This window comes from Balaenoptera physalus (assembly GCF_965194825.1).
Source record: "Balaenoptera physalus genome assembly, chromosome: 19".
Classification (NCBI taxonomy): Eukaryota; Metazoa; Chordata; class Mammalia; order Artiodactyla; family Balaenopteridae; genus Balaenoptera; species Balaenoptera physalus.
The window spans coordinates 17,268,024-17,294,386 of NC_138900.1; the positions used below are offsets into that span (position 1 = coordinate 17,268,024).

The window sequence follows — 26,363 nt, forward strand, 5'->3', positions numbered from 1 at the left end:
TGCTCCCCCTTGCTTGCCCAATGTCCCTTTAAACTTTCTGCTTTTGCTTACCCCTCCCTATAAAAGAAAAGCTGTTTTTCTGTTGAGATGCTTGCAGACTTCTATATGTATATTTATTTATTTTTATTTGGTTGTGCCGGGTCTTAGTTGCGGCAGGCAGGCTCCTTAGTTGCGGCATGCACATGGGATCTAGTTCCCTGACCAGGGATCGAACCCAGGCCCCCTGCATTGGGAGCGCAGAGTCCTAACCACTGCACCACCAGGGAAGTCCCTGCTTGCAGATTTCTGAGATCGAGTTCTATCGCTGGGCAGTCTTTTTGAATAGTCTCTCCTTATTGAAGTCTGGATTTGTTTCTGTTCAACAAGAACAGGGAGAGGGGAAGTCTCAGCATAAATCCCTATAGTGTGCACCAGGACCAAGAAAGTGGGAGCTCAAGAGTGTGAGGGACCCTGTGGGCAGAATGAGGTAGTGAGAGGCAGGCGAATGGAGCAGGTCCTTCAACTCAACAGACCCCTTCACCCCTGCTCTGGATGGGAGTCTCAGTGCCCCTGCTCCACTAAGATTAAGATTCCCACACGAGGGGCTTCCCTGGTGGCACAGTGGTTAAGAATCCGCCTGCCAATGCAGTGGACACAGGTTCAAGCCCTGGTCTGGGAAGATCCCACGTGCTGCAGAGCAACTAAGCCCATGCGCCACAACTACTGAGCCTGCGCTCTAGAGCCCACGAGCCACAACTACTGAGCCCACGTGCCACAACTACTGAAGCCCACGTGCCTAGAGCCCGTGCTCCGCAACAAGAGAAGCCACCGCAATGAGAAGCCTGCGCACCGCAATGAAGAGTAGCCCCCGCTTGCCACAACTAGAGAAAGCCCGCGCGCAGCAACGAAGACCCAACGCAGCCAAAAATAAATAAATAAAATAAATAAATTTATTAAAAAAAAAAAAAAGATTCACACAAGACTCAGGGCGCCACCCAGGGGCAGGGGTGGGGGACGGAGGTGAGGGGGAGGAGGAAGAAGGGAGCTCAACCCAGTCAGGGATCAAGAGTCTCAGGAAACTGAAGACGTCACTGGGGGATGTTGCTTGTACAGGGGCGTGGTGATGGGTCTCACCTTCGTTACTGTCCTTCCTGCCACCAGTCCCCAGCTAAATGACCTAAATGCCAGAAGTCGCATCCCCACTCCTACAGACTACAAAAACACTCCCCATCTGGGCTGTGATTCGTCCACACCCGGGTCGATGCCCAGGATTCTTAGTAATGCAGTTTTTGTGGGGCATCCTACCAAGCTACGTGTGCCAGACGCAGTGAAGCCAAACAAAAGGCTGGAATTTGGGGCAGAGAAAGGTTCATTAGTCGAGGAGGTGCCAACTCCGAAGATGGGAGACCGAGACTCGTCTCAAATCCATCTTGCTGGCTGGCCAGGGTGCAAGGTTTTTAAAGGCAAAAAGGTAAAGGGCAGGGAGTCTTTGTGAGTTCAGCTTCCTGATAAGACCTCATTTGCAGACTTCCCAGGACTGTCTTGTGACTCCGTGTGTTACTGGTGAATATGATTGATCTATGTGCTCCTGCAAAGCAAACTAGATCATGGTCTTGTGATCCCTTAACTTCTTTCTAGGAGAGAGCAAAAGCAATGGTTGAGGCATTTTATTATTCACTTAGAGCCCTCCTGATGGTTCAGGAGTTTTCAGTTCTTGATTGACCCTCCTGGTGTCATCAATTTTAAGTCCACTTGGGGGCAGCTGTTTAAAGCCACAGGATGTTATCTTAGCAGTTTGGGGTCATAAATCAAGGCATTTGTTTCAGCTAACAATCATGGAAAGACTATGTTGGGCTTGCTTTTCCTTTGTTTCTGCCTTCTCTCACTTCCCTGGTTAGTAACAGTTTGACTTTGTTCTTTGGAATTCAGGGAAGGTCTAGGAGACTAAAGCCCTTTTCTACAAACAAGAAATGGGGATGTGGAAAGGCTTTTGTACCCCGGTGGCACCTCCCCCCCGCCCCGGGGTCCTGTACAGTTTCACTAGGGGAGAACTTATAGTTTCTGGAAAAGGCCAGCAGGCACCAGGAGGGTCCCTGGGAAAAATGTCTCTAGATTCCACCTACGGAGTGAGGCTTTGCTTCCTCTTAAAGGGTCATACCCAGATTTTCAGGGCCACTGCGGGCCACACCTGGCCTCCAAATCTCCACCAGTGACTTGCACCTTGGACACACGAGTCCTGATGGGTTTTGGGTAGTCACGGTCTCTACATCAAGCCTCTGTCCTTCCAGTCTGTGTGGTCCTGGACAAGAAAATGAACTTCTCTGAGACTCTGGAGACTGACTTGTAAAGATAATACCTCACTCCAGGGCATTAGTATAATGACAGCAAATTTTCCTCCAGTTCAGGAGTTCTTAAATGTAGTACCTGAAAGAGCAGAATCAACATCACCTGGCAACTTGTAAGAAATGCAAGTTCTTGGGCTCCACCCCACACCAACTGAGTCAAAATTCTGGGGGAGCCCAGCACTCTGCTTTATGCCCTTACGGGCTTTCTGATGTTCACTCAAGTTTTAACACTGACTCTAAGATTCCAGTGGCTAAAATGGGAAACTTATTTCATGGGAGGTGACATGAAAAGCCCAGGGTCTGGCCCACACTTAGTGCTGTTATTTAACTGTTATTATCAGTACTATAACCACAAGGGTGTTGAATATCCTCCTGTCATAGGGTGGGGCAGAAATAAGTGTTTGCAGTGTCGCTGGTGATATTTGTCAAAACATAAAATACGACTCCTGCCTCAGCAAGCAGCTTCATAGGTAATGTTTAAAATTTTTACAAAATGCACACTTTGGTACCATTTGACACATTAATTTTTTAAAACAGCACATGCAGGAAGTTTCATAAATTAAAGATAGACCAATTATGCAAGGATGTATTCTTGTAGGCCACGTGACTCAACCCTTGAGAACATCTGGAATTAGTGGCCTCAGGCCAAAGTGGAGAGTGTAGTTGATATGGTTTCAAGTTTGTGATATAAGCTGACATTCACGTCTTATTCTCAGGAACCAGTTGCCCCTGCTTCCCTTCCAGTCTTTATGGCAGCCAGACTCAGGCACAAATGTGTGGACATGAGATGACCAGCCTGATGTCCAGTGGCTCAGGGTCTCTAAGTCCCATCCTAACCAAGACACTTTCTGCCCATCACTGGAACCTGCAACCTCCAAGAGAGTACTAAATCCAGGGAAGGTGGGAAAACTGGAACCACTGGGGAATAAGAAGGCCACCCTGGGAAGAAGCACAAATGAGAAAGCCTAATGAAGACAGAATTTCATAATTACCTCTGCCCATTTCCCATTGGCACCAAGTCATTTTCATGGTCCAAGTTAAGTGTAAGAGAATCTGAGATGTGCTGTCCTCCCAGGGATCCAAAAAGAGAAAAAGAAATTGATGAACATCTAGCCAGTTACTAGCACAATCCATTAATTCTGTTACCAGTTAACACATGTTATTTTTCCTCCTATACATTCAGCACTCTGTTCTCTGCTCTCTGACCTCATGTCTCTGGTGAATTACCAACTTTAAGGGAGTCTTTTCTCCATCTCTTAATAGCAAAAGGATTTAAGTAAGGAAAACACTCAATATCCTACGTAGCCCACATAAATGAAATACAAATTGGAGTGTTCATCTTTTTCCAAATAGCAGTTATGGAATGAATGCATCTTTCTAAGATGAAGAATAATATACAATAATGGAACAAATACTTTTTCTAAGAAAAAATTCCAACTACAGTTGAACCAGTCACATTTACATTTTGCTATTTCCCATCCTGCCTTTGTTCACAAACTTACATAAAATCATATCACAGTTTCCCACGGAAATGACAGCGTAGACTGTAGCATTATGCTTTTTGCACAAACTTTATCTTAGTTTGAACTATATGAAATTGCCACTCCTCTAAGTCAAAACTGGTCAAATATTTGCAATTTAATTTTGTCCAATCTAATAAAATAAGCACTCTCCAATTTAATTCAGTCACCACAGTTATGATATTTGGATGGTGGTGAGTTATTCTATTCTGTCAATAAAATAATGTTTTACTTATTTTCCTCTTTAGAGTCAGATTATCTCAGGAGCTTGTCCTTTTTTTTTTAACTTTTTATTTTATATTGGAGTATAGCCGATTAACGATGTTGTGATAGTTTCAGGTGTACAGCAAAGGGACTCAGCCATACATATACATGTACCCATTCTCCCCCAAACTCTCCTCCCATCCAGGCTGCCACATAACATTGAGCAGAGTTCCCTGTGCTATACAGTAGGTCCTTGCTGGTTATCCATTTTAAAAACAGCAGTGTGTACATGTCAATCCCAAACTCCCTAACTATCCCTTCCCCCCCATCCTTCCCCCCTGGTAACCATAAGTTCGTTCTCTAAGTTAGCTCAGGAGCTTCTGATTATTTTATACTGTAGAATGCTAATAAAATAAATTACCTGCACACACAAAACATTTTTCTTCCTTGGATTTTTTTTTATTGAAGTATACAATATTATACTAGTTTCAAGTGCACAACATAGTCATTCAATATTTTTATAGATTATCCTCCATTTTTTCTTTTTTGGCCATGTTGTGTGGCTTGCAGGATCTTAGTTCCCTGATCACGGATCGAACCGGTACCCCCTGCAGTGGAAGTAAGGAGTCTTAACCACTGGACTGCCAGGGAAGTCCCTATCCTCCATTTAAAGTTATTATAAAATATTGGCTATATTCCCTGTTCTATACAATATATCCTTGTAGCTTATTTATTTTATACATAGTAGTTGGTACCTCTTAATCCCCTATCCCTACTCTGCCCCTCCCCCTTCCGTCTCCCTACAAGTAACCACTAGTTTGATTTCTATATCTGTAAGTCTGTTTCTGTTTTGTTATATTCATTCATTTTTTTTTATTGCTTAGATTCCACATAACTGATAACATACAGTATTTGGCTTTCTCTGACTCATTTCACGAAGCATAAAACCCTCCATGCCCATCCATGTTGTCACAAATGGCAAAATTTCATTCTTTTTTATGGCTGAGTAATATTATATTATACATATATGTGTATATATATATCTCTCTATATATCTCTCTATATATATCTCACATCTTCATTATCCATTCATCTGTTGATGGACACTTAGGTTACTTCCATATCTTTCCTGTTATAAATAATGCTGCTATGAACATTAGAGTGCATGTATCTTTTTGAACTAATGTTTTTGTTTTCTTTGGGTACATTCCCAGGAGTGGAATTGCTGGATCATATAGTAATTCTATTTCTAGTTTTTTGAGAAACCTCCATACTGTTTACCATACTGGCTGCACCAATTCCCATCAATAGTGTACAAGGGTTCCCTTTTCTCCACATCTTCATCAACATTTATTATTTTTGGTCTTTTTGTTGATAGCGATTCTGACGGCTGTGAGGTGGTCTCTTCTTGTGTGTGTGTGTGTGTGTGTGTGTGTGTGTGTTTTAAATAAAATGTATTTATTTATTTAATTTTATTTTTGGCTGCGTTGGGTCTTTGTTGGTGCGCACAGGCTTTTCTCTGGTTGTGGTGAGTGGGGGCTACTCTTCGTTGCGGTGCACGGGCTTCTCATTGCACTGGCTTCTCTTGTTGCGGAGTGCGGGCTCTAGGCACGTGGACTTCAGTAGTTGTGGCACGCGGGCTCAGTAGTTGTGGCTCGCGGGCTCTAGAGTGCAGGCTCAGTAGCTGTGGCACATGGGCTTAGTTGCTCCGCGGCATGCGGGATCTTCCCGGACCAGGGCTCAAACCCGTGTCCCCTGCATTGGCAGGCAGATTCTTAACCACTGCGCCACCAGGGAAGCCCAACTTCTTGTGATTTTGGTTTTCATTTCTCTGATAATTAGTGCTGTTGAGCATCTTTTCATGTGCCTGTTGGCCATCTGTGTGTTTTATTTGGAAAAATGTCTACTCAGGTTTTCTGTCCGTTTTTTAATCAGGTTGTTTTTTGGATATTGAGTTGTATGAGCTGTTTATATATTTTGTATATTAACCCCTCATTGGACATATCATTTGCAATATTTTTCCCATTCTGTAGGTTGGCTTTTCATTTTGTTGATGGTTTCTTTTTTTCAATTATTTATTTATTTATTTATTTGGTTGCACTGGGTCTTAGTTGCGGCAGTTGGGCTCCTTAGTTGCGGCATGCATGTGGGATCTAGTTCTCTGACCAGGGGTCAAACCCGAGCCTCCTGCATTGGGAGCATGGAGTCTTAACCACTGCGCCACCAGGGAAGTTCCTATTGATGGTTTCTTTGGCTGCGCAAAAGTTTTTAAGTTTAATTAGGTCCCTCTTGTTTATTTTTACTGTTGTTTCCTTTGCCTTAGGAGACAGATCCAAAAAAATATTGCTGCAATTTATGTCAAAGAGTGTTTTGCCTATGTTTTCTTCTAAGAGTTTTATGGTTTCTGGTCTTAAATTTAGGTCTTTGATCCATTTTGAGTTTATTTTTGTATATGGTCATAGAGAGTGTTCTAAATTCATTCTTTTACATGTAACTGTCTAGTTTTCCCACCACCACTTATTGAAGAGACTTTTTTCCCATTGTGTATTCTTTGTTGTAGATTAACTATCCATAAGTGCATGGGTTTATTTCTGGGTTCTCTATTCTGTTCCATTGATATATGTGTCTGTTTCTGTGCCAGTACTATACTGTTTTGATTACTGTAGCTTTTGTTAATGTGGTGTATCACATTGATTGACTTACAGGTATTGAACCATCCCTGCATCTCTGGAATAAATCCAGTTGATCATGGTGTATGAACTTTTTTATATATTGTTGAATATGTTTTACTAATATTTTGTTGAGGATTTTTGTTCCTATATTCATCAGAGATATCGTCCTGTAGTTTTCTTTTTTTTTGTAGTGTCTTTGTCTGGTTTGGTATAGGGTCATGCTGACCTCATAGAATGAGTTTGGAAGTGTTCACTCCTTTACAGTTTTTAAAAGTAGTTTGAGAAGGATAGGCATTAACTCTTCTTTAGGTGTTTGGTAGAATTCCCCTGGGAAACTGTATGGTCCTGGTCTTTTATTTGTTGTGAGTATTTGATTACTGATTCAATTTCATTGCTAGTATTGATCTGTTCAGATTATCTATTTCTTTTACTTCCTCTGCCTCCCACAGCTACCATTCCAAATAAATGTCATGTGTGGCCATTGCCATCTCAGTGTCTGCTTCCCTGAGAACCCAGAGAGTTAGATTAATTTGATATTACCACATATATGGTTGAATTAAGTCAAACAATCTATGTAAGGGAAGAGAGTAAGAGAATATAGGAATAAGCTATCAGAAATGGAGATAGCAGAAAATTTTATATACTGGAGGTTCAGAGGTAGACCCATAAATTGGATTTTAGAGCATTGATACAATAGAACTATAACATAGTGCCTTTCATCTGAGAGAAGAGTCTCTGAATTAATCATTTAAGAAATAGATCAATTTAGACTAAGGAGATGAGATCTTCTGGGCTCTTTCAGTTAGTGAAGTGAGGGCTGCAATTGGTGGCAGATAGCAAATCTAATTGTAGATTTCCATATGCAAATTTTTTGGTGGAAATCAGAAATGTTTTAAAAGCTAATAGTAGATAACAAGAGCATTGATGGCTTATCTATGAAAACATTTTAGATCTAGAAGTCCACTTTCTAAAACTGCCAGCTTGCCACTGATGCTGTTTAGTTTCCAAGTGGAAGTGGACAGGTACTTTAAAAATATGAAGAAAGGATTTTTATTCAAATGCTATGGTGGTAGTAAAGTATGTATAAGCACCATAACTAGAAATAATATTTTGTCCAAAACCATCATATAACATGCTACATCAGTGCAAATGTCCTCCAAGGAGAAGATACCACGACAGGATGAGACTTGCAAGAGATTTGTGGGGGCAACACATCTTCAAAGGATAAAGGGGAACAAGAGGAACACAGAGCTTTCAGAACTCAGTGCATGTGGAACACATGAGAAAGGAGAGACAGAAGGAAGGATTGGGTAGAAAATGCCTCACACCTCAGCACAGTTAGGAGAAATTCTTGACCAAGACAATGGGGGATCCTGGAGCCATATTTACCCTCTAGAAGATTATCCCATTGGGCAGGAAGGGCAAGGTTCTCATACCTCTGCGATGCATATCATTAGATGGGAACATCCCAGGGGAAGTGAGACCTAGAACAAATTCTGGTGGATCTAAGAGCACAGCACCTGGAGGCTGTCAATCAGTTGTGCTCCAGCCCCAACAGGATCTCTTGAAGGAATATCCGAGCAGGGCACTTCCATGGCTACGCTGGTGCTGCATAGATCCACTTGTCCATGTACATTCATGAGCAGTTCCTCCATTGTTCCTGAGGATCTCCATTCCTGAGTTGATGAAAAGAACCCCAGACACCATTACTGTTATATGTCTGGGGGTCACAAGTGGTACTCACTCTTCTAACATCCACTTTACATTTTGTTCACCCTCTGCTATCACCTCAGCAGGTCTTGGTGGCAAATTTAGTGGTGGGTGTGACCCAACTCTTTATTCTAAAGGGGAATGAGCCCTTAGTAATCATACGCTTCACAGGCTGAGGTTTCTTCACATGTCCGTTCACAGTAACATTTGGGCAAGGTGTATCAAGAGCTACCTAAGTGATCACTGGAGTTACACACATTCTTTTCCCCCCTTCATTGTAAAAAAGAAGTCCTACCTTCCTCTGCTCATCAAGATCAATTACCTCTGCTGAGTTAATCACTACTATTCCTGCTTGCTATTCCTTGGACAGAAGGAGTCCAAAGTTCCCTGGGTGCAGCCATAACTCATAGTTCAAAGGGATCCATGCTGTATCCCTGTCAATAGTGACCTCCTTTAGAATTAGGACAACTAACCAAAAAGATCCTAAACGTGTGGGTACTGTAAGCAAAATGCTCCCAAGTGGGCCACTGGGATTGATTATAGCAAGTAGGGTCACTTCTGCTTCTAGTCCTTGGTTCCCAGACCTATGTATTATTCCTGATAGGGACATGGAACCACATAGAAATATCACTGATTTAATGCATATATTGTATCCCAAAGTATGGCACTCCATCCTTGCGGAGTGTGGCCTCTGAGCTGGTGCTTCAGCTGTGATTTCAGTAGGCCATTCCAGTAACTTAGGGACAGCTGCTTCTTAAAGGTATGGTATGTGAAATGACCAGTAAGTTCCACAGTACTGGGTCCACTTCCTCAACCTCTGCACTGTGAGAGGTCTTTGGTCAGATGTTATGTGGTGTAGGATTCCACACCTGTAGATGAGACGTTCCACGTGCCACAGATAGTGGTGCTGGCAGACGGTCTGTGAGCAGGAAAACAAACCCATCCCTGGGACAGGTACATATTCTTTTTTTTTTGTTAACATTTTTATTGGAGTATAATTGCTTTACAATGGAGTGTTAGTTTCTGCTTTATAACAAAGTGAATCAGCTATACATGTATATATATCCCCATATCTCCTCCCTCTTGCGTCTCCTTCCCACCCTCCCCATCCCACCCCTCTAGGTGGTCACAAAGCACCGAGCTGATCTCCCTGTGCTATGTGGCTGCTTCCCACTGGCTAACTATTTTACATTTGGTAGTGTATGTATGTCCATGCCACTCTCTCACTTCGTCCCAGCTTACCCTTCCCCCTCCCTGTGTCCTCAAGTCCATTCTCTACGTCTGCATCTTTATTCCTGTCCTGCCCCTAGTTTCTTCAGAACCTCTTTTTTTTTTTTTTAGATTCCATATATATGTGTTAGCATATGGTTTGTTTTTCTCTTCTGACTTACTTCACTCTGTATGACAGACTCTAGGTCCATCCACCTCACTACAAATAACACAATTTTGTTTCTTTTTATGGCTGAGTAATATTCCATTGTATATATGTGCTACATCTTCTTTATCCATTTATCTGTCGATGGACACTTAGGTTGCTTCCATGTCCTGGCTATTGTAAATAGAGCTGCAATGAACATTGTGGTACATGACTCTTTTTGAATTATGGTTTTCTCAGGATATATGTCCAGTAGTGGGATTGCTGGGTCGTATGGTAGTTCTATTTGTAGTTTTTTAAGGAACCTCCATACTGTTCTCCATAGTGGTTGTATCAATTTACATTCCCACCAACAGTACAAGAGGGTTCCTTTTTCTCCACACCCTCTCCAGCATTTATTGTTTGTAGATTTTTTTGATGATGGCCATTCTGACTGGTGTGAGGTGATACCTCATTGTAGTTTTGATTGCATTTCTCTAATGATTAGTGATGTTGAGCATCCTTTCATGTGTTTGTTGGCAATCTGTATATCTTCTTTGGAGAAATGTCTATTTAGGTCTTCTGCCCATTTTTGGATTTGGTTGTTTGTTGTTTTGATATTGAGCTGCATAAGCTGCTTGTAAACTTTGGAGATTAATCCTTTGTCTGTTGCTTCATTTGCAAATATTTTCTCCCATTCTGAGGGTTGTCTTTTGGTCTTGTTTATGTTTTCCTTTGCTGTGCAAAAGCTTTTAAGTTTCATTAGGTCCCATTTGTTTATTTGTGTATTTGTGTTTTTATTTCCATTTCTCTAGGAGGTAGGTCAAAAAGGATCTTGCTGTGATTTATGTCATAGAGTGTTCTGCCTAGGTATATATTCTTTTGAGGATGAAGTGGTCACTCTTCCAGAATGGAAGGGGTCACATATAGACAACTTTCCACAAAGTGGCCATTTTGCCTCCTCAAGGACTTGTCTTGAGTTGGCCATTAGCAGTAGTAGCTAACTTGATACGTATATGTTGATGTTATTGAGCTGATGGGCTAGACTCCATCTCTACTGTGTTGGGCACTTCATTCATGTGCCCATTGTGCTAGTTACAGAGCTGCAGATGATGTAGATTACTGTCACTGGCTGAGTCATTTTATCTATTTGTTTGTTCATTGTCTGCTCCATAGTGGATGCTTTCAATGGATGTTAAACTGATACAAAAATCTTTATATTTCATACCCACTTCCATATTTCAGCTGTATGCCTCTATCCAAAACTCCCAGTCTCCAGTCATCCAGTTCTTTTCTTTCAAGGTTTCTGACCAGACATCCAGGCTATTAGCCACTGCCCAGCAATCTATATACCTCCTTACTTCAGGCCACTTCTTCCTCATAAAGTGGATGACCAGGTGCTCTGCTTACAGCTCAACTAAATGGGATTTTTTTGCTCTTCACTGTCTTTCAGTGCTGTTTCAGAATATGGCTCTAATGCATCTACACACGGAAATGACCCATTCACTTTCTTCAACTGGTCATACAGACCCCTTCTAAGGCTATAGGAGTGAACTGAGTTAGGGATGCAAATATGGTGGTTTTTGTGGACATGTGTTATATATGCTACCTGCTTATGTAACTTATTTTTGAACTCTGATCTTGCTCAGGCTCAATCCTGGATGTGCCATTTCCATTTTATGATGAACACCTGCTGGGTCTCTTCACGTTTGTTGAACAGAACCCTAGTTCATAAAAGGCAGTTCCAGATGCATGGTCAATTAGTGCCCCATGGTCAGGCAATACATTTTTACTAGGGCTTAGTAATACACCAGAAGCTGTTTCTAAAAAGGTTTCTAATTCTCTGCTATAGAAGGCATGGCCTTGCTCCAGAGTCAGGGATCTGCATTGTGATTCTTCCACTGGGTCTTGGCATCAAAACCAGACTGCATTTTTTCCCAACACTGATATTTCCAACACAATAGGATCTGCTGGATCAGCTGCTAAGCTCTAGGTCCCATTCAAATCTGGCAACCTTCTGTGCCACCCAGCATATAGGCCAATATAGTATTCCTTGGTGTGCCCCACATGCTAAGGACCCTTTGAGATATCAAGAGGAGCATCCTCAGAATTTTCCCACCAAAGGGTGGGAAGGCTAGGCTATTTCTCCACTGGTTCCCATCTCCACTAATTGAGAGATATCTCTGCACAGATTATTCCCTACAGTCTGGTTAGTGCCTATGGGTGGAAGAGCTCAGGTCCAGTGTGTGTGTGTGTGTGTGTGTGTGTGTGTGTGTGTGTGTGTGTGTGTGTGTGTGTGTGTGTGTGTGTGTGTGTGTGCGCGCGCACGCACATACTTTCTTTTTATTAAAGTATGTCTAGCTGTTATACTTCCTTGTCTATATATTTTGCCTACTCTTTATAATGTTGCCTCTCCTTTGTATTGTCCAGATATTATATCCATTTCAATTCATCAAAGAAGCTTTCAAAGAAGCTTAGGAGGTTGGGGCAGCTCACCTGGACCCCAAAACAATGGCAGCAATAGGAACATTGGAATTTTGTTTACAGAGCCTACAACTGGAGATGTGGGTAGAGAATTCCTGACAGCATATCTAACACCTTTCTTCCCTGCCTCTTCTCTGTTTTCAGTGAGGTTGGAGAACTGGGCCAATGGCCTTCATGAAGCTCTTCCTTTGCTGAACTTTCTGGCAGCCCACTGAGGCTGAGCCAGAAAGCACCTGGATCACTCCTCCAAAGAGGAAGGTGATGGAAGAAATTTTCACATATTGAGGTATGGGAAGTCATTCTAGCTTATATGAGATTTGGCTTGAACTTTATGCTAACTAGAACATCCTATTTTGAGGCCTGTCAAACATGCATTGTAGATCTGCTTTCACCATTAAAGAAAATAATGTATTTAAAAATCAAAATGGAGTAACTGTGGTGCATGCAGTCAAAATGGAGGGGGTCGGCCATTATTGATGTGGTTTCAGAGGTGTTCCTGCATTACAGAGAACTTGAGGTTTACTGAACTGTAACAGACTCAAGGACACCACCAGCCATTCTCAAAACAATATCTGCTGGCTCTAGGTCAAGATGGCAATGGGGGAGGACATGGAGTTTGCATCTCCCCACAACTAGGGCACCTGCCAGACGCTGGTGGGGGACCTCAATGCCCAAGGAGATGGGAGGAACCCCTGAGCGACCGGCCTACAAACTCCAGTGCTGGAAGCCTCAGGCCAAACAACCAGTAAGACAGGAACACAGTCCCACCCATCAAAAAAAAAAAAAAAAGACGACAAAAAAATACGTCACAGATGAAGGAGCAAGGTTAAAACCTACAAGACCAAATAAATGAAGAGGAAATAGGCAGCCCACCTGAAAAAGAATTCAGAGTAGTGATAGTAAAGATGATCCAGAATCTCAGAAATAGAATGGAGGCACAGTTTGAGAAAATACAATAAATGTTTAACAAAGATCTAGAAGAACTAAAGAACAAACAGAGATGAACAACACAATAACTGAAATGAAAGATACACTAGAAGGAACCAATAGAATAACTGAGGCAGGGGGGTCTGGGCAAGATGGTGGAAGAGTAAGACACAGAGATCACCTTCCTTCCCACAGATACAGTAGAAATACATCTACACATGGAACTGCTCCTACATAACACCCACTGAACGCGGGCAGAAGACGTCAGACCTCCCAAAAGGCAAGAAACTCCCCATGTACTTGGGTAGGGCAAAAGAAAAAAGAAATAACAGAGACAAAAGAATAGAGACGGGACCTGCACCAGTGGGAGGGAGCTGTGAAGGAGGAAAGATTTCCACACACTAGGAAGCCCCTTCGCGGGCGGAGACTGCGGGTAGCAGAGGGGGGAAGCTTTGGCGCTACGGAGGAGAGTGCAGCCACAGGGGTGCGGAGGGTAAAGCAGAGAGATTCCCGCACAGAGGATCGGTGCCGAGCAGCACTCACCACCCTGAGAGGCTTGTCTGCTCACCCACCGGGGCGGGCGGGGGCTTGGTCGGATCCCAGGGACAGGACTGGGGTTGGCAGCGTGAACACAGCCTGAAGGGGTTAGTGCACCACAGCTAGCCGGGAGGGAGTCCGGGAAAAAGTCTGCAGCTGCTGAAGAGGCAAGAGACTTTTTCTTGCCTCTTTGTTTCGCAGTGCGCAAGGAGAGGGGATTCAGAGCGCCGCCTAAACGAGCTCCAGAGACGGGCGTGAGCCGCGGCTATCAGTGCAGACCCCAGAGACGGGCATGAGACGCTAAGACTGCTGCTGCCGCCACCAAGAAGCCTGTGTGCGAGCACAGGTCACTATCCACACCGCCCCTCCCTCCCACAGCCGCCACTGCCAGGGTCCCGTGATCCGGGGACAACTTCCCCAGGAGAACGCACGGCGCGCCTCAGGCTGTGCAACGTCACGCTGGCCTCTGCCGCAGCAGGCTCGCCCCACATCCATACCCCTCCCTCCCCCCGGCCTGAGTGAGCCAGAGCCCCCAAAGCAGCTGCTCCTTTAACCCCGTCCTGTCTGAGCGAAGAACAGACGCCCTCAGGCGACCTACACGCAGAGGTGGGTCCAAATCCAAAGCTGAACCCCGGGAGCTGTACGAACAAACAAGAGAAAGGGAAATTTCTCCCAGCAGCGTCAGAAGCAGTGGATTAAAGCTCCACAAACAACTTGATGTACCTGCATCTGTTGAATACCTGAATAGACAACGAATCATCCCAAATTCAGGAGGTGGATTTTGGGAGCAGGATATATTAATTCTTCCCCTTTTCCTTTTTTTGTGAGTGTATATGTGTATGCTTCTGAGTGAGATTTTGTCTGTATAGCTTTGCTTTCACCATTTGTCCTAGGGTTCAGTCCGTCCATTTTTGGTTTTTCTTTTACTTAAAAAAATTTTTTTTCTTAATAAATTTTTTCTTAAAAATTTTTTCCTTATTTTTTATTTTGAAAAATTAAAAAATTTTTTTCTTAATAATTTTTTTATTTTTATTTTAAAAAATTAAAAAATTTTTTTTTCTTAATAAATTTTTTCTTAATAATTTTTTTATTTTAAAAAATTAAAAAATTTTTTTCTTAAAAAATTTTTTTCTTAATAATTTTTTATTTTTTATTATAAAAAATTAATAAATTTATTTTAAAAAATTTTAAAAAATTTTTCTTAATAAATTTTTTCTTAATAATTTTTTTCTTATTTTTTATCATAATAGCTTTATTTTATTTTATTTTATCCTCTTTGTTTCTACTTTTTCTCCCTTTTATTCTGAGCTGTGTGGATGAAAGGCTCTTGGTGCTCCAGCCAGGCATCAGGGCTGTGCCTCTGAGGTGGGAGAGCCAACTTCAGGACACGGGTCCACAAGAGACCTCCCAGCTCCACGTAATACCAAACGGTGAAAATCTCTCAGAGATCTCCATCTCAGCATCAAGACTCAGCTTCACACAACGACCAGCAAGCTACAGTGCTGGACACCCTATGCCAAACAACTAGCAAGACAGGAACAGAGCCCCATCCATTAGCAGAGAGGCTACCTAAAATCATAATAAGGCCACAGACACCCCAAAACACACCACCAGACGTGGACGTGCCCACCAGAAAGACAAGTTCCAGCCTCATCCACCAGAACACAGGCACTAGTCCCCTCCACCAGGAAGCCTACACAACCCACTGAACCAACCTTAGCCACTGGGGACAGATACCAAAAACAACGGGAACTACAAACCTGCAGCCTGTGAAAAGGAGACCCCAAACACAGTAAGATAAGCAAAATGAGAAGACAGAAAAACACACAGCAGATGAAGGAGCAGGGTCAAAACACACCAGACCTAACAAATGAAGAGGAAATAGGCAGTCTACCTGAAAAAGAATTCAGAATAATGATAGTAAAGATGATCCAAAATCTTGGAAATAGAATAGACAAAATACAAGAAACATTTAACAAAGACGTAGAAGAACTAAAGAGGAACCAAGCAACAATGAAAAACACAATAAATGAAATTAAAAATACTCTAGAAGAGATCAATAGCAGAATAACTGAGGCAGAAGAACGGATAAGTGACCTGGAAGATAAAATAGTGGAAATAACTACTGCAGAGCAGAATAAAGAAAAAAGAATGAAAAGAATTGAGGACAGTCTCAGAGACCTCTGGGACAACATTAAACGCACCAACATTAGAATTATAGGGGTCCCAGAAGAAGAAGAGAAAAAGAAAGGGACTGAGAAAATATTTGAAGAGATTATAGTGGAAAACTTCCCTAATATAGGAAAGGAAATAGTTAATCAAGTCCTGGAAGCACAGAGAGTCCCATACAGGATAAATCCAAGGAGAAACATGCCAAGACACATATTAATCAAACTATCAAAAATTAAATATAAAGAAAACATATTAAAAGCAGCAAGGGAAAAACAACAAATAACACACAAGGGAATCTCCATAAGGTTAACAGCTGATCTTTCAGCAGAAACTCTGCAAGCCAGAAGGGAGTGGCAGGATATACTTAAAGTGATGAAGGAGAAAAACCTACAACGAAGATTACTCTACCCAGCAAGGATCTCATTCAGATTTGATGGAGAAATTAAAACCTTTACAGACAAGCAAAAGCTGAGAGAGTTCAGCACCACCAAACCAGCTTTACAACAAATGCTAAAGGAACTTCTCTAGGCAAGAAACACAAGAGAAGGAAAACACCTACAATAACAAACCCAAAACATTTAAGAAAATGGGAATAGGAACATACATATCGATAATTACCTTAAATGTAAATGGTTAAATGTTCCCACCAAAAGACACAGACTGGCTGAATGGATACAAAAACAAGACCCGTATATATGCTGTCTACAAGAGACCCACTTCAGACCTAGGGACACATACAGACTGAAAGTGAGGGAATGGAAAAAGATATTCCATGCAAATGGAAATCAAAAGAAAGCTGGAGTAGCAATTCTCATATCAGACAAAATAGACTTTAAAATAAAGACTATTACAAGAGACAAAGAAGGACACTATATAATGATCAAGGGATCGATCCAAGAGGAAGGTATAACAATTGTAAATATTTATGCACCCAACATAGGAGCACCTCAATACATAAGGCAAATACTAACAGCCATAAAAGGGGAAATCGACAGTAACACAATCATAGTAGGGGACTTTAACACCCCACTTTCACCAATGGACAGATCATCCAAAATGAAAATAAATAAGGAAACACAAGCTTTAAATGATACATTAAACAAGATGGACTTTATTGATATTTATAGGACATTCCACCCAAAAACAACAGAATACACATTTTTCTCAAGTGCTCATGGAACATTCTGCAGGATAGATCATATCTTGGGTCACAAATCAAGCCTTGGTAAATTTAAGAAAATTGAAATCGCATCAAGTATCTTTTCCGACCACAATGCTATGAGACTAGATATCAATTACAGGAAAAGATCTGTAAAAAATACAAACACATGGAGGCTACACAATACACTACTTAATAACGAAGTGATCACTGGAGAAATCAAAGGGGAAATCAAAAAATACCTAGAAACAAATGACAATGGAGACACGACAACCCAAAACCTATGGGATGCAGCAAAAGCAGTTCTAAGAGGGAAGTTTATAGCAATACAAGCTTACATCAAGAAACAGGAAACATCTCGAATAAACAACCTAACCTTGCACCTAAAGCAATTAGAGAAAGAAGAACAAAAAAACCCCAAAGCTAGCAGAAGGAAAGAAATCATAAAGATCAGATCAGAAATAAATGAAAAAGAAATGAAGGAGACAATAGCAAAGATCAATAAAACTAAAAGCTGGTTCTTTGAGAAGATAAACAAAATTGATAAACCATTAGCCAGACTCATCAAGAGAAACAGGGAGAAGACTCAAATCAATAGAATTAGAAATGAAAAAGGAGAAGTAACAACTGACACTGCAGAAATACAAACGATCATGACAGATTACTACAAGCAACTCTATGCCAATAAAATGGACAACCTGGAAGAAATGGACAGATTCTTAGAAATGCACAACCTGCCGAGACTGAACCAGGAAGAAATAGAAAATATGAACAGACCAATCACAAGCACTGAAATTGAAACTGTGATTAAAAATCTTCCAACAAACAAAAGCCCAGGACCAGATGGCTTCACAGGCGAATTCTATCAAACATTTACAGAAGAGCTAACACCTATCCTTCTCAAACTCTTCCAAAATATTGCAGAGGGAGGAACACTCCCCAGCTCATTCTACGAGGCCACCATCACCCTGATACCAAAACCAGACAAAGATGTCACAAAGAAAGAAAACTACAGGCCAATATCACTGATGAACATAGATGCAAAAATCCTCAACAAAATACTAGCAAACAGAATCCAACAGCACATTAAAAGGATCATACACCATGATCAAATGGGGTTTATTCCAGGAATGCAAGGATTCTTCAGTATACACAAATCAATCAACGTGATACATCATATTAACAAATTGAAGGAGAAAAACCATATGATCATCTCAATAGATGCAGAGAAAGCTTTCGACAAAATTCAACACCCATTTATGATAAAAGCCCTGCAGAAAGTAGGCATAGAGGGAACTTTCCCCAACATAATAAAGGCCATATATGACAAACCCACAGCCAACATTGTCCTCAATGGTGAAAAACTGAAACCATTTCCACTAAGATCAGGAACAAGACAAGGTTGCCCACTCTCACCACTATTATTCAACATAGTTTTGGAAGTGTTAGCCACAGCAATCAGAGAAGAAAAAGAAATAAAAGGACTCCAAATCGGAAAAGAAGAAGTAAAGCTGTCACTGTTTGCAGATGACATGATACTATACATAGAGAATCCTAAAGATGCTACCAGAAAACTACTAGAACTAATCAATGAATTTGGTAAAGTAGCAGGATACAAAATTAATGCACAGAAATCTCTTGCATTCCTACACACTAATGATGAAAAATCTGAAAGTGAAATTAAGAAAACACTCCCGTTTACCATTGCAACAAAAAGAATAAAATATCCAGGAATAAACCTACCTAAGGAGACAAAAGACCTGTATGCAGAAAATTATAAGACACTGAAGAAAGAAATTAAAGATGATACAAATAGATGGAGAGATATACCATGTTCTTGGATTAGAAGAATCAACATTGTGAAAATGACTCTACTACCCAAAGCAATCTACAGATTCAATGCAATCCCTATCAAACTACCACTGGCATTTTTCACAGAACTAGAACAAAAAAATTCACAATTTGTATGGAAACACAAAAGACCCCGAATAGCCAAAGCAATCTTGAGAACGAAAAATGGAGCTGGAGGAATCAGGCTCCCTGACTTCAGACTATATTACAAAGCTACAGTAATCAAGACAGTTTGGTACTGGCACAAAAACAGAAACATAGATCAATGGAACAGGAAAGAAAGCCCAGAGATAAACCCACGCACATATGGTCACCTTATCTTTGATAAAGGAGGCAAGCATATACAGTGGAGAAAAGACAGCCTCTTCAATAAGTGGTGCTGGGAAAACTGGACAGGTACATGTAAAAGTATGAAATTAGAACACTCCCTAACTCCATACACAAAAATAAACTCAAAATGGATTAAAGACCTAAATGTAAGGCCAGACACTATCAAACTCTTAGAGGAAAACATAGGCAGAACACTCTATGACATAAACCACAGCAAGATCCTTTTTGACCCAACTCCTAGAGAAATGGAAATAAAAACACAAATAAACAAATGGGACCTAATGAAACTTAAAAGCTTTTGCACAGCAAAGGAAACCATAAACAAGACCAAAAGACAACCCTCAGAATGGGAGAAAATATTTGCAAATGAAGCAACTGACAAAGGATTAATCTCCAAGATTTACAAGCAGCTCATGCAGCTCAATAACAAAAAAACAAACAACCCAATCCAAAAATGGGCAGACGACCTAAATAGACATTTCTCCAAAGAAGATATACAGACTGCCAACAGACACATGAAAGAATGCTCAACATCATTAATCATTAGAGAAATGCAAATCAAAACTACAATGAGATATCATCTCACACCGGTCAGAATGGCCATCATCAAAAAATCTAGAAACAATAAATGCTGGAGAGGGTGTGGAGGAAAGGGAACACTCTTGCACTGTTGGTGGGAATGTAAATTGATACAGCCACTATGGAGAACAGTATGGAGGTTCCTTAAAAAACTACAAATAGAACTACCATACGACCCAGCAATCCCACTACTGGGCATATACCCTGAGAAAACCATAGTTCAAAAAGAGTCATGTACCAAAATGTTCATTGCAGCTCTATTTACAATAGCCAGGACATGGAAGCAACCTAAATGTCCATCATCGGATGAATGGATAAAGAAGATGTGGCACATATATACAATGGAATATTACTCAGCCATAAAAAGAAATGAAATGGAGGTATTTGTAGTGAGGTGGATGGAATTAGAGTCTGTCATACAGAGTGAAGTAAGTCAGAAAGAGAAAAACAATTACAGTATGCTAACACATATATATGGAATCTAAGGAAAAAAAAAAAGGTCATGAAGAACCTAGTGGCAAGATGGGAATAAAGACACAGACCTACTAGAGAATGGACTTGAGGATATGGGGAGGGGGAGGGGTAAGATGTGACAGGGTGAGAGAGTGGCATGGACATATATACACTACCAAATGTAAAATAGATAGCTAGTGGGAAGCAGCCTCATAGCACAGGGAGATCAGCTCGGTGCTTTGTGACCATCTAGAGGGGTGGGATAGGGAGGGTGGGAGGGAGGGAGACACAAGAGGGAAGAGATATGGGAACATACGTATATGTATAGCTGATTCACTTTGTTATAAAGCAGAAACTAATACACCATTGTAAAGCAATTATACTCCAATAAAGATGTTAAAAAAAAAAAAAAACAATTCCAGAAGCCATAAGTTTCTCCCACCTCCACAGCCAACACCCTGATCCAGTCATTACCAATACACAGCTGGTCTATTCATTACCCTCCTCCCTCACCCCTTCTTTCTGTTCTCTAGTCCACCAGAGGGAGTCTGATAAGACCTGATTCAGATCACCTCCCTCTACTTCAAGTGGTCCAAGATTCCTAACATCTTCAAAATAGAACAGTTCCTAGACTGCCATTCAAGGCCTGACTCCTGTGTCTCTGCTCTCTGGTCCCACCCGATACGATGGGGATGTGTAGATCCCTGCATCATGCCAACTCAGTTCCACCTACAAGGATCTGCAAGTGTTGATCTCTGTAACTATAAAAACTTCTACACAGTATTCTATTGGTTGTCAGAAATGGAACCCCCCTCATATAACCCCTGGTGTGGGGTCAGGACCCTGAATCTCAGGAAACCCAGGGGCCCTAAGTCACGGTGGCCAGAAAGGCGGCAGGTGCTGAGTTCCAGGACACCACAATCCCAGAGACTATATGGGTGGGAGATGGGTTGGACAAGGGCCTGAAATACCCTCTGCTCACCTGAGCGTGGTCCATAAGCACTTCTGCAGCCATGGGTCCCTGTGAGAAGAACAAGACTGTGAGCAGTGGGCATCCATGGTGGGGTCTTAAGGGCTCATCCAATCTCTCATCTCTGCCCTGGAGCAAGGTGACCTCCATCTGAATGCCGAACTTAGGAACCTCAGTCATTAGTATAGCCTCTTATCAGCTGTGTGATCTTGGACAACTCAACCCCTCTGTGCCTCAGGGTCTTCTGTAAAATGGGAACAGTTATGGAGCCAACCTCACAGGGCTGGTGTTGGGACAAACATATTAGGACATATTAAGTGCTGAGTATATCATATCACTATACACAAAATTAAGGCTTTTGTCAGTGTTCTCAATGCAAAGAAAGGATGGATTTTGACATTTTGAATGTGTGTTTCAGCTACCTTTAAGCATTTAAGAGAATATGATATTTAAGACTTTTGATTTTTGTATGTTAGTATACTGGTTAGTCATATACTAAGAGGTGAACCAAATATTAAGTGCTTTCATAAATTTAATTTGTTAAATCCATACTTTTTAAATTTTAACAGACTACCTTTATATGCACATTTAGAATAGTGATTGCATAGTTTTGAAATAGATGGTGTTTCTTAAGTTCATAAATTAAAATGAGGGGGTAGAGAGGATAGGCCTTGGTTGGTGGGTAGATGGTAGTCCTCTATCCTTAAAATAGTCCTCCATCCTCAAAGTCTACCTTGTATCACTTCTACCCCCTCACCGAGACAGCCTTAACATTCCTGCAGCTTGACTAAACTTTAGACAGGTTTCTTCCTGACTATAGGCCCCTAACCTCCTTCTTCTTAGAGCATTTACTTTATTACTTTGCAATTATAAATTCCTTCTCTGCCCTTTAAAATGTATGTAAACCTTCTCCCAGCTTCTTGCCACTTTCACAACCGAGGAAATGTTTTTCTCAGGGACTTGAGAATCATCTCCTTGGAATATAAACATCGAAGGATACAGCACCCCTATCTCTCAGTCTCTGTGGAAGGAGCCTAATTTCAAAAGATACCAATTAGGAAACATATGTCTTAATCATAGCGGAAAAGATTTACAAACTCAGGAATAACCCAATATGATCCATAGATCCCATTGATCAACCTCCCCATCTAAGGTCCCCCAGTACTTTTCCAGTAGCTCACTCCAACACTTAAAAACCCTCCCACCTTTTGTTTCAACGGAGTCCAGTCTCTCTCCCCTATTCCAACAATCTTGAATAAAGCCTTCCGTGCCTGTTTAACTTTGTCCAGTGCACTTTTTACTTTCACACCCCTCTCTGGCTACTGCTCTGGTCCAGCCCTCGTGGTAACTCTCCTGGATTCTGTGGCTGTAACTTTTTCTCAAGGTCTCCCACTTTCACTCTCATCACGCCTCCCCCATGTCCAATCTACCTTGAGCTGACTTTGGGAGGTTTTAAAATCCTATCTCTAGGTTCAAAACCCTCCACGTCTACCAGCACTTTCAGGTGAAGCCCTAACTGCTCAGGCTGCTGTGCCACTCCCAGTGTGTTTCCTGTAGATAGGAGACTGGCCCCAGGTTTCCCAAATACTCCACTCAATTGCACTTCCAAGCCTTTGCACATCGCGGTCCCTCTGGCTGTAACATTATTTCTCTTTAATCGCACCGAGTGTCAGAAATGGTACCCCACCCAGGAATGCGCCAAGTCCTGCACAAACGGCCTGACTTGAAAGTGAACTCAGCAGGCATCACGCATTTGGGTCTTTAGGATTCAGAGGTGGCAGTTCCCATGCGTGAGGGTTTGGGGAATGCAACTTATGTGGTTTCCATCAGGGAAAACACCACCAGCAAAGCCCGCAGACAGAGCGGAGCCGGAAGCGGCAGACAACCAGGCCAGGGCGCTGCGGCCTCAGCCAGACCCTCATCCCGGCGTGGTTCAGGCAAGGGGTCACCACAAGCGGCGCTCTCACCAAGTGTCAGAACCGCCTCTATCAGATGGGACAACATTCACACCTCCAGCTCACTTTATGTTGGGCCCCAGCAATTATATACTCGAGAATCAGATCAGGTGAACAGAATGAAAACCAACCAAAAGCACCACGGCCAAGAAAACGCTGGAAGTCCCGTCCAGAAGCATTTCACCCGCACGGAAAGGCGTCTCTCCAGGGCCTTCATTGGTTCAGCCCCGCAGCCGCACGGGGCGGGGCCATCTGGGTAATGTAGTTCCCAGCTGGCCACGGGCCTTGGCGAGGCACGCCCACTGTTGGCTACCGGGCATGCGCCAAGGTGGGGCGGGGTGCTGGGTAATGATGCCCAGAGGCTATGAGAGGTGCAGGGGTTTCACACCTCTTAAAGGTACGCACTCAGATTTCCATGGAATATAGTATGCAACGGATGACAGAAATCTTTAGCTACCTATGTTCTCCAAAGCTACAAAGTGAAATAGACGCGCAATACCGCAATGTCAGTCTGGTACAAAAGTGTGTCCCCCTGTTAGCTGGGAGCTAATAAATATTATCATGTTTTTTAAAAAACATATGTAGACTGAAGCTTTAGAGTTCAATGTTGTGAGCCTCAATTTATCTGGTCAATGACAAGAGAGAAAAAGCTCCAGACAATGTCGTGAGGGGGATGATGGGGGGAGGGGTATGAAGTGCGTAGTGGTGGTGCTGAGCGTGCCACTGGATCAAACGGAAAACTTCCCAATCTGAATAGCCAGAGGTTGTTTCCAATCCAGAAGCAACACTTTTATCCTGATAGTATTTCTTAATTCATATGCTTACATATGTTAAAAAACAAACAGTAGTTAAAGTAATAAAAACATTTTATTTAGGAACTATTGCAATGGAGAACTAGATTTCAGTATCAAACTGGGCTCAATTCTGAATACAACAAGTGAAAGTGGGGATTTATAGCCAAGGAACAGAGTGGCAGTCAGTGGATGGAAAATTACTCAGAGGAAACCTCGGGGTTAAGGGAGATTCTAGTTAAAAAGAGCCAATAAGATTCTTGCTGAAGGCAGGCCAGCGTGATCAGGTAGCTCCTGGGGGATGGTGAAGGATGAAAATTTGATCAGATATGGAGTGTGGGGGATTCTGGCTAAACTGACTTAGCAAGATTTTTGCTGTGACCGGGCAGTGCAGGCCAGACATAGAAAGATGTCAAAGTCGAGGCCTAGAGGGCTTGAGGAGTCTGACTAAAGTTTAATTCAGGAGAGTCTTTGTTATTCCCTCCTCCTGTCCAAGGAAAAAAAGAGGCATTCTTCTTTCCCCTGTACAATCTAAGTCCATTTCTTGTTCTGTTGCTTTTTGTTCATTAAGGACCAGTTGAGCATTTATTGAGACTTGGTAGCAGAGGATATTTGCTGGCTGGTGCTAGCAGTCAGGCATTACTGAAAGGAGTTTCTAAGAAAATAAAAGCAAAGATTAATGGTTGGAGCAGACTGTTAACCTAATTGCTGAGTTCTGAGGACGATCATTCGAGGAGATTTATAGATGTTGGGCTCAAAGCATCCTCTGCAGTTTGAATGTTTTTGGTGATGGCATTGGATACTCTGGTGAACTTTTTCCAGTGGCTCACACAACAGGAGGCACAAAGGTTGACTGTACATGGCCTATGGTGGTGATTTTTTTTTTAATTGGAGTATAGTTGCTTTACACTGCTGTGTAAGTTTCTTCTGTACAGCAAAGTGAATCAGCCTTATGTATACATATATCTCCTCTTTTTTGGATTTCCTTCCCATTTAGGTCACCACAGAGCACCAAGTAGAGTTCCCTGTGCTGTACAGTAGGTTCTCATTAGTTACCTGTTTTATACACGGTAAGGTATATATGTCAATCCCAATCTACCAGTTCTTCCCACCTCCCCCTTCCCCCTTGGTACCCATACATTTGTCCTCTACATCTGTGTCTCTATTTCTGCTTTGCAAATAGGATCATCTACACTCTTTTTCTAGATTCCACATATATGTGTTAATATATTGTGGTGATTTATCTGAAGTTTATATCAAGTTGACCAGCTTGAGTTTGTGCGGCTTTGGGAAAAGGGCAATTTTAGTTCTTAGTGATGCCAAGTCAGGAAGATGGGAGAAAAACTGGAAATTTTAATTATTGATAAAATGTACAAGAGGCAGGATAAAATGTACAGGTAGATATCAAAGTTGAACATAAAATGGAGTTTACTAAGAGGTGAAAAATAGCTCAAAGATAATGCACAAGATTATAATCTAATAACTCACAGGGGTGCACTTGAAACATAAAATTTCTCTGTAGAGTCATACAGCTTTTGAATCTTGTTTACAAAATAAACAAGTCTTATTAGATTTGGTCTTATTAGATTTGGCCTTACTTACATAAGCACAGCAAGAATGGTAATTTACCACGTGGGCCTTTCAAAGTTTGCTTTGTTGTAACTTTTTTTTAAATAAAGTTTCTTTTTATTTATTTATATATATTTTTTGGCTGCGTTGGGACTTCGTTGCTGCGTGCAGGCTTTCTCTAGTTGCAGCGAGTGGGGGCTACTCTTCGTTGCGGTGTGCGGGCTTCTCATTGCAGTGGCTTCTCTTGTTGCGGAGCACAGGCTGTAGGTGTGCAGGCTTCAGTAGTTGCAGCATGCGGGCTCAGTAGTTGCAGCACGCAGGCCCTAGAGCACGTGGGCTTCAGTAGTTGTGGAGCGGGGGTTAAGTGTTGTGGCACGTGGGCTTAGTTGCTCCATGGCATGTGGGATCTTCCCGGACCAGGGACCGAACCCGTGTCCCCTGCATTGGCAGGCGGATTCTTAACCACTGTGCCACCAGGGAAGTCCCTTTGCTGTAACTTCTAATAAGGAATCTTAGATCAGACTTTTGAAGCTTCTCAAGGCTAGGAAGCAAAGCTGAGAATTCACCACCAGATTTTGCCTTCAGTACATATAGATTTGGGTAAACTTTTTCTTCTTAAGATCCCCAAAGTATCCTAGTGACCTTCCTTTCTCACCTGTAAGGCTGAGAACACTAAGTCAGATACAAGCAGATTTTTCAAAGAGAGCTTTGTAATCATTGGCTCCATAAAGTCATCCTCGGTTCCTTAATACTATCTTGTCATATTTGATTTTATGCATCTTCCTCAAATACGACATTCCAG

The 26,363-nt window shown here is 41.9% G+C and overlaps 1 protein-coding gene across 5 annotated transcripts; it reads right to left on the reverse strand.

Moving 5' to 3' along the window:
• Positions 1–1,138: 1,138 nt before the first annotated feature.
• LOC309648820 (uncharacterized protein) lies at positions 1,139–25,542 on the reverse strand. Of its 5 annotated transcripts, XR_014256821.1 has the most exons (5): positions 23,333–25,542; positions 21,259–21,297; positions 9,300–9,375; positions 3,317–8,396; positions 1,139–2,278 (listed from the first exon to the last, which is right to left on the reverse strand). XR_014256821.1 is itself a non-coding variant. In XM_082437918.1 (4 exons), exons 1-4 carry the CDS (start codon positions 23,416–23,418, stop codon positions 8,251–8,253), a joined length of 321 nt encoding a protein of 106 aa, XP_082294044.1. In that variant the 5' UTR covers positions 23,419–25,542; the 3' UTR covers positions 5,490–8,250. The 5 variants fall into 5 exon arrangements, 3 of the variants coding, with proteins under 3 accessions (XP_082294044.1, XP_082294045.1, XP_082294046.1); XM_082437918.1 differs by lacking the exon at positions 1,139–2,278 and having other exon boundaries at positions 5,490–8,396; positions 9,300–9,349; XM_082437919.1 differs by lacking the exons at positions 1,139–2,278; positions 23,333–25,542 and adding an exon at positions 23,214–23,322 and having other exon boundaries at positions 5,490–8,396; positions 9,300–9,349.
• Positions 25,543–26,363: the final 821 nt, after the last annotated feature.

What these genes read in the sequence shown, in the direction of transcription:
- LOC309648820 (XM_082437918.1), bottom strand. Translation starts at nt 23,418, where the DNA reads ATGAAGGCCCTGGAGAGACGCCTTTCCGTGCGGGTGAAATGCTTCTGG. An exon ending in TCTTGGCCGTGGTGCTTTTG is followed by an intron (nt 21,298 to 23,332) that starts GTTGGTTTTCAT and finishes TTCTTCTCACAG; the next exon opens with GGACCCATGGCTGCAGAAGT. An exon ending in GTGGAACGTCTCATCTACAG is followed by an intron (nt 8,397 to 9,299) that starts GTGTGGAATCCT and finishes TCATCAACTCAG; the next exon opens with GAATGGAGATCCTCAGGAAC.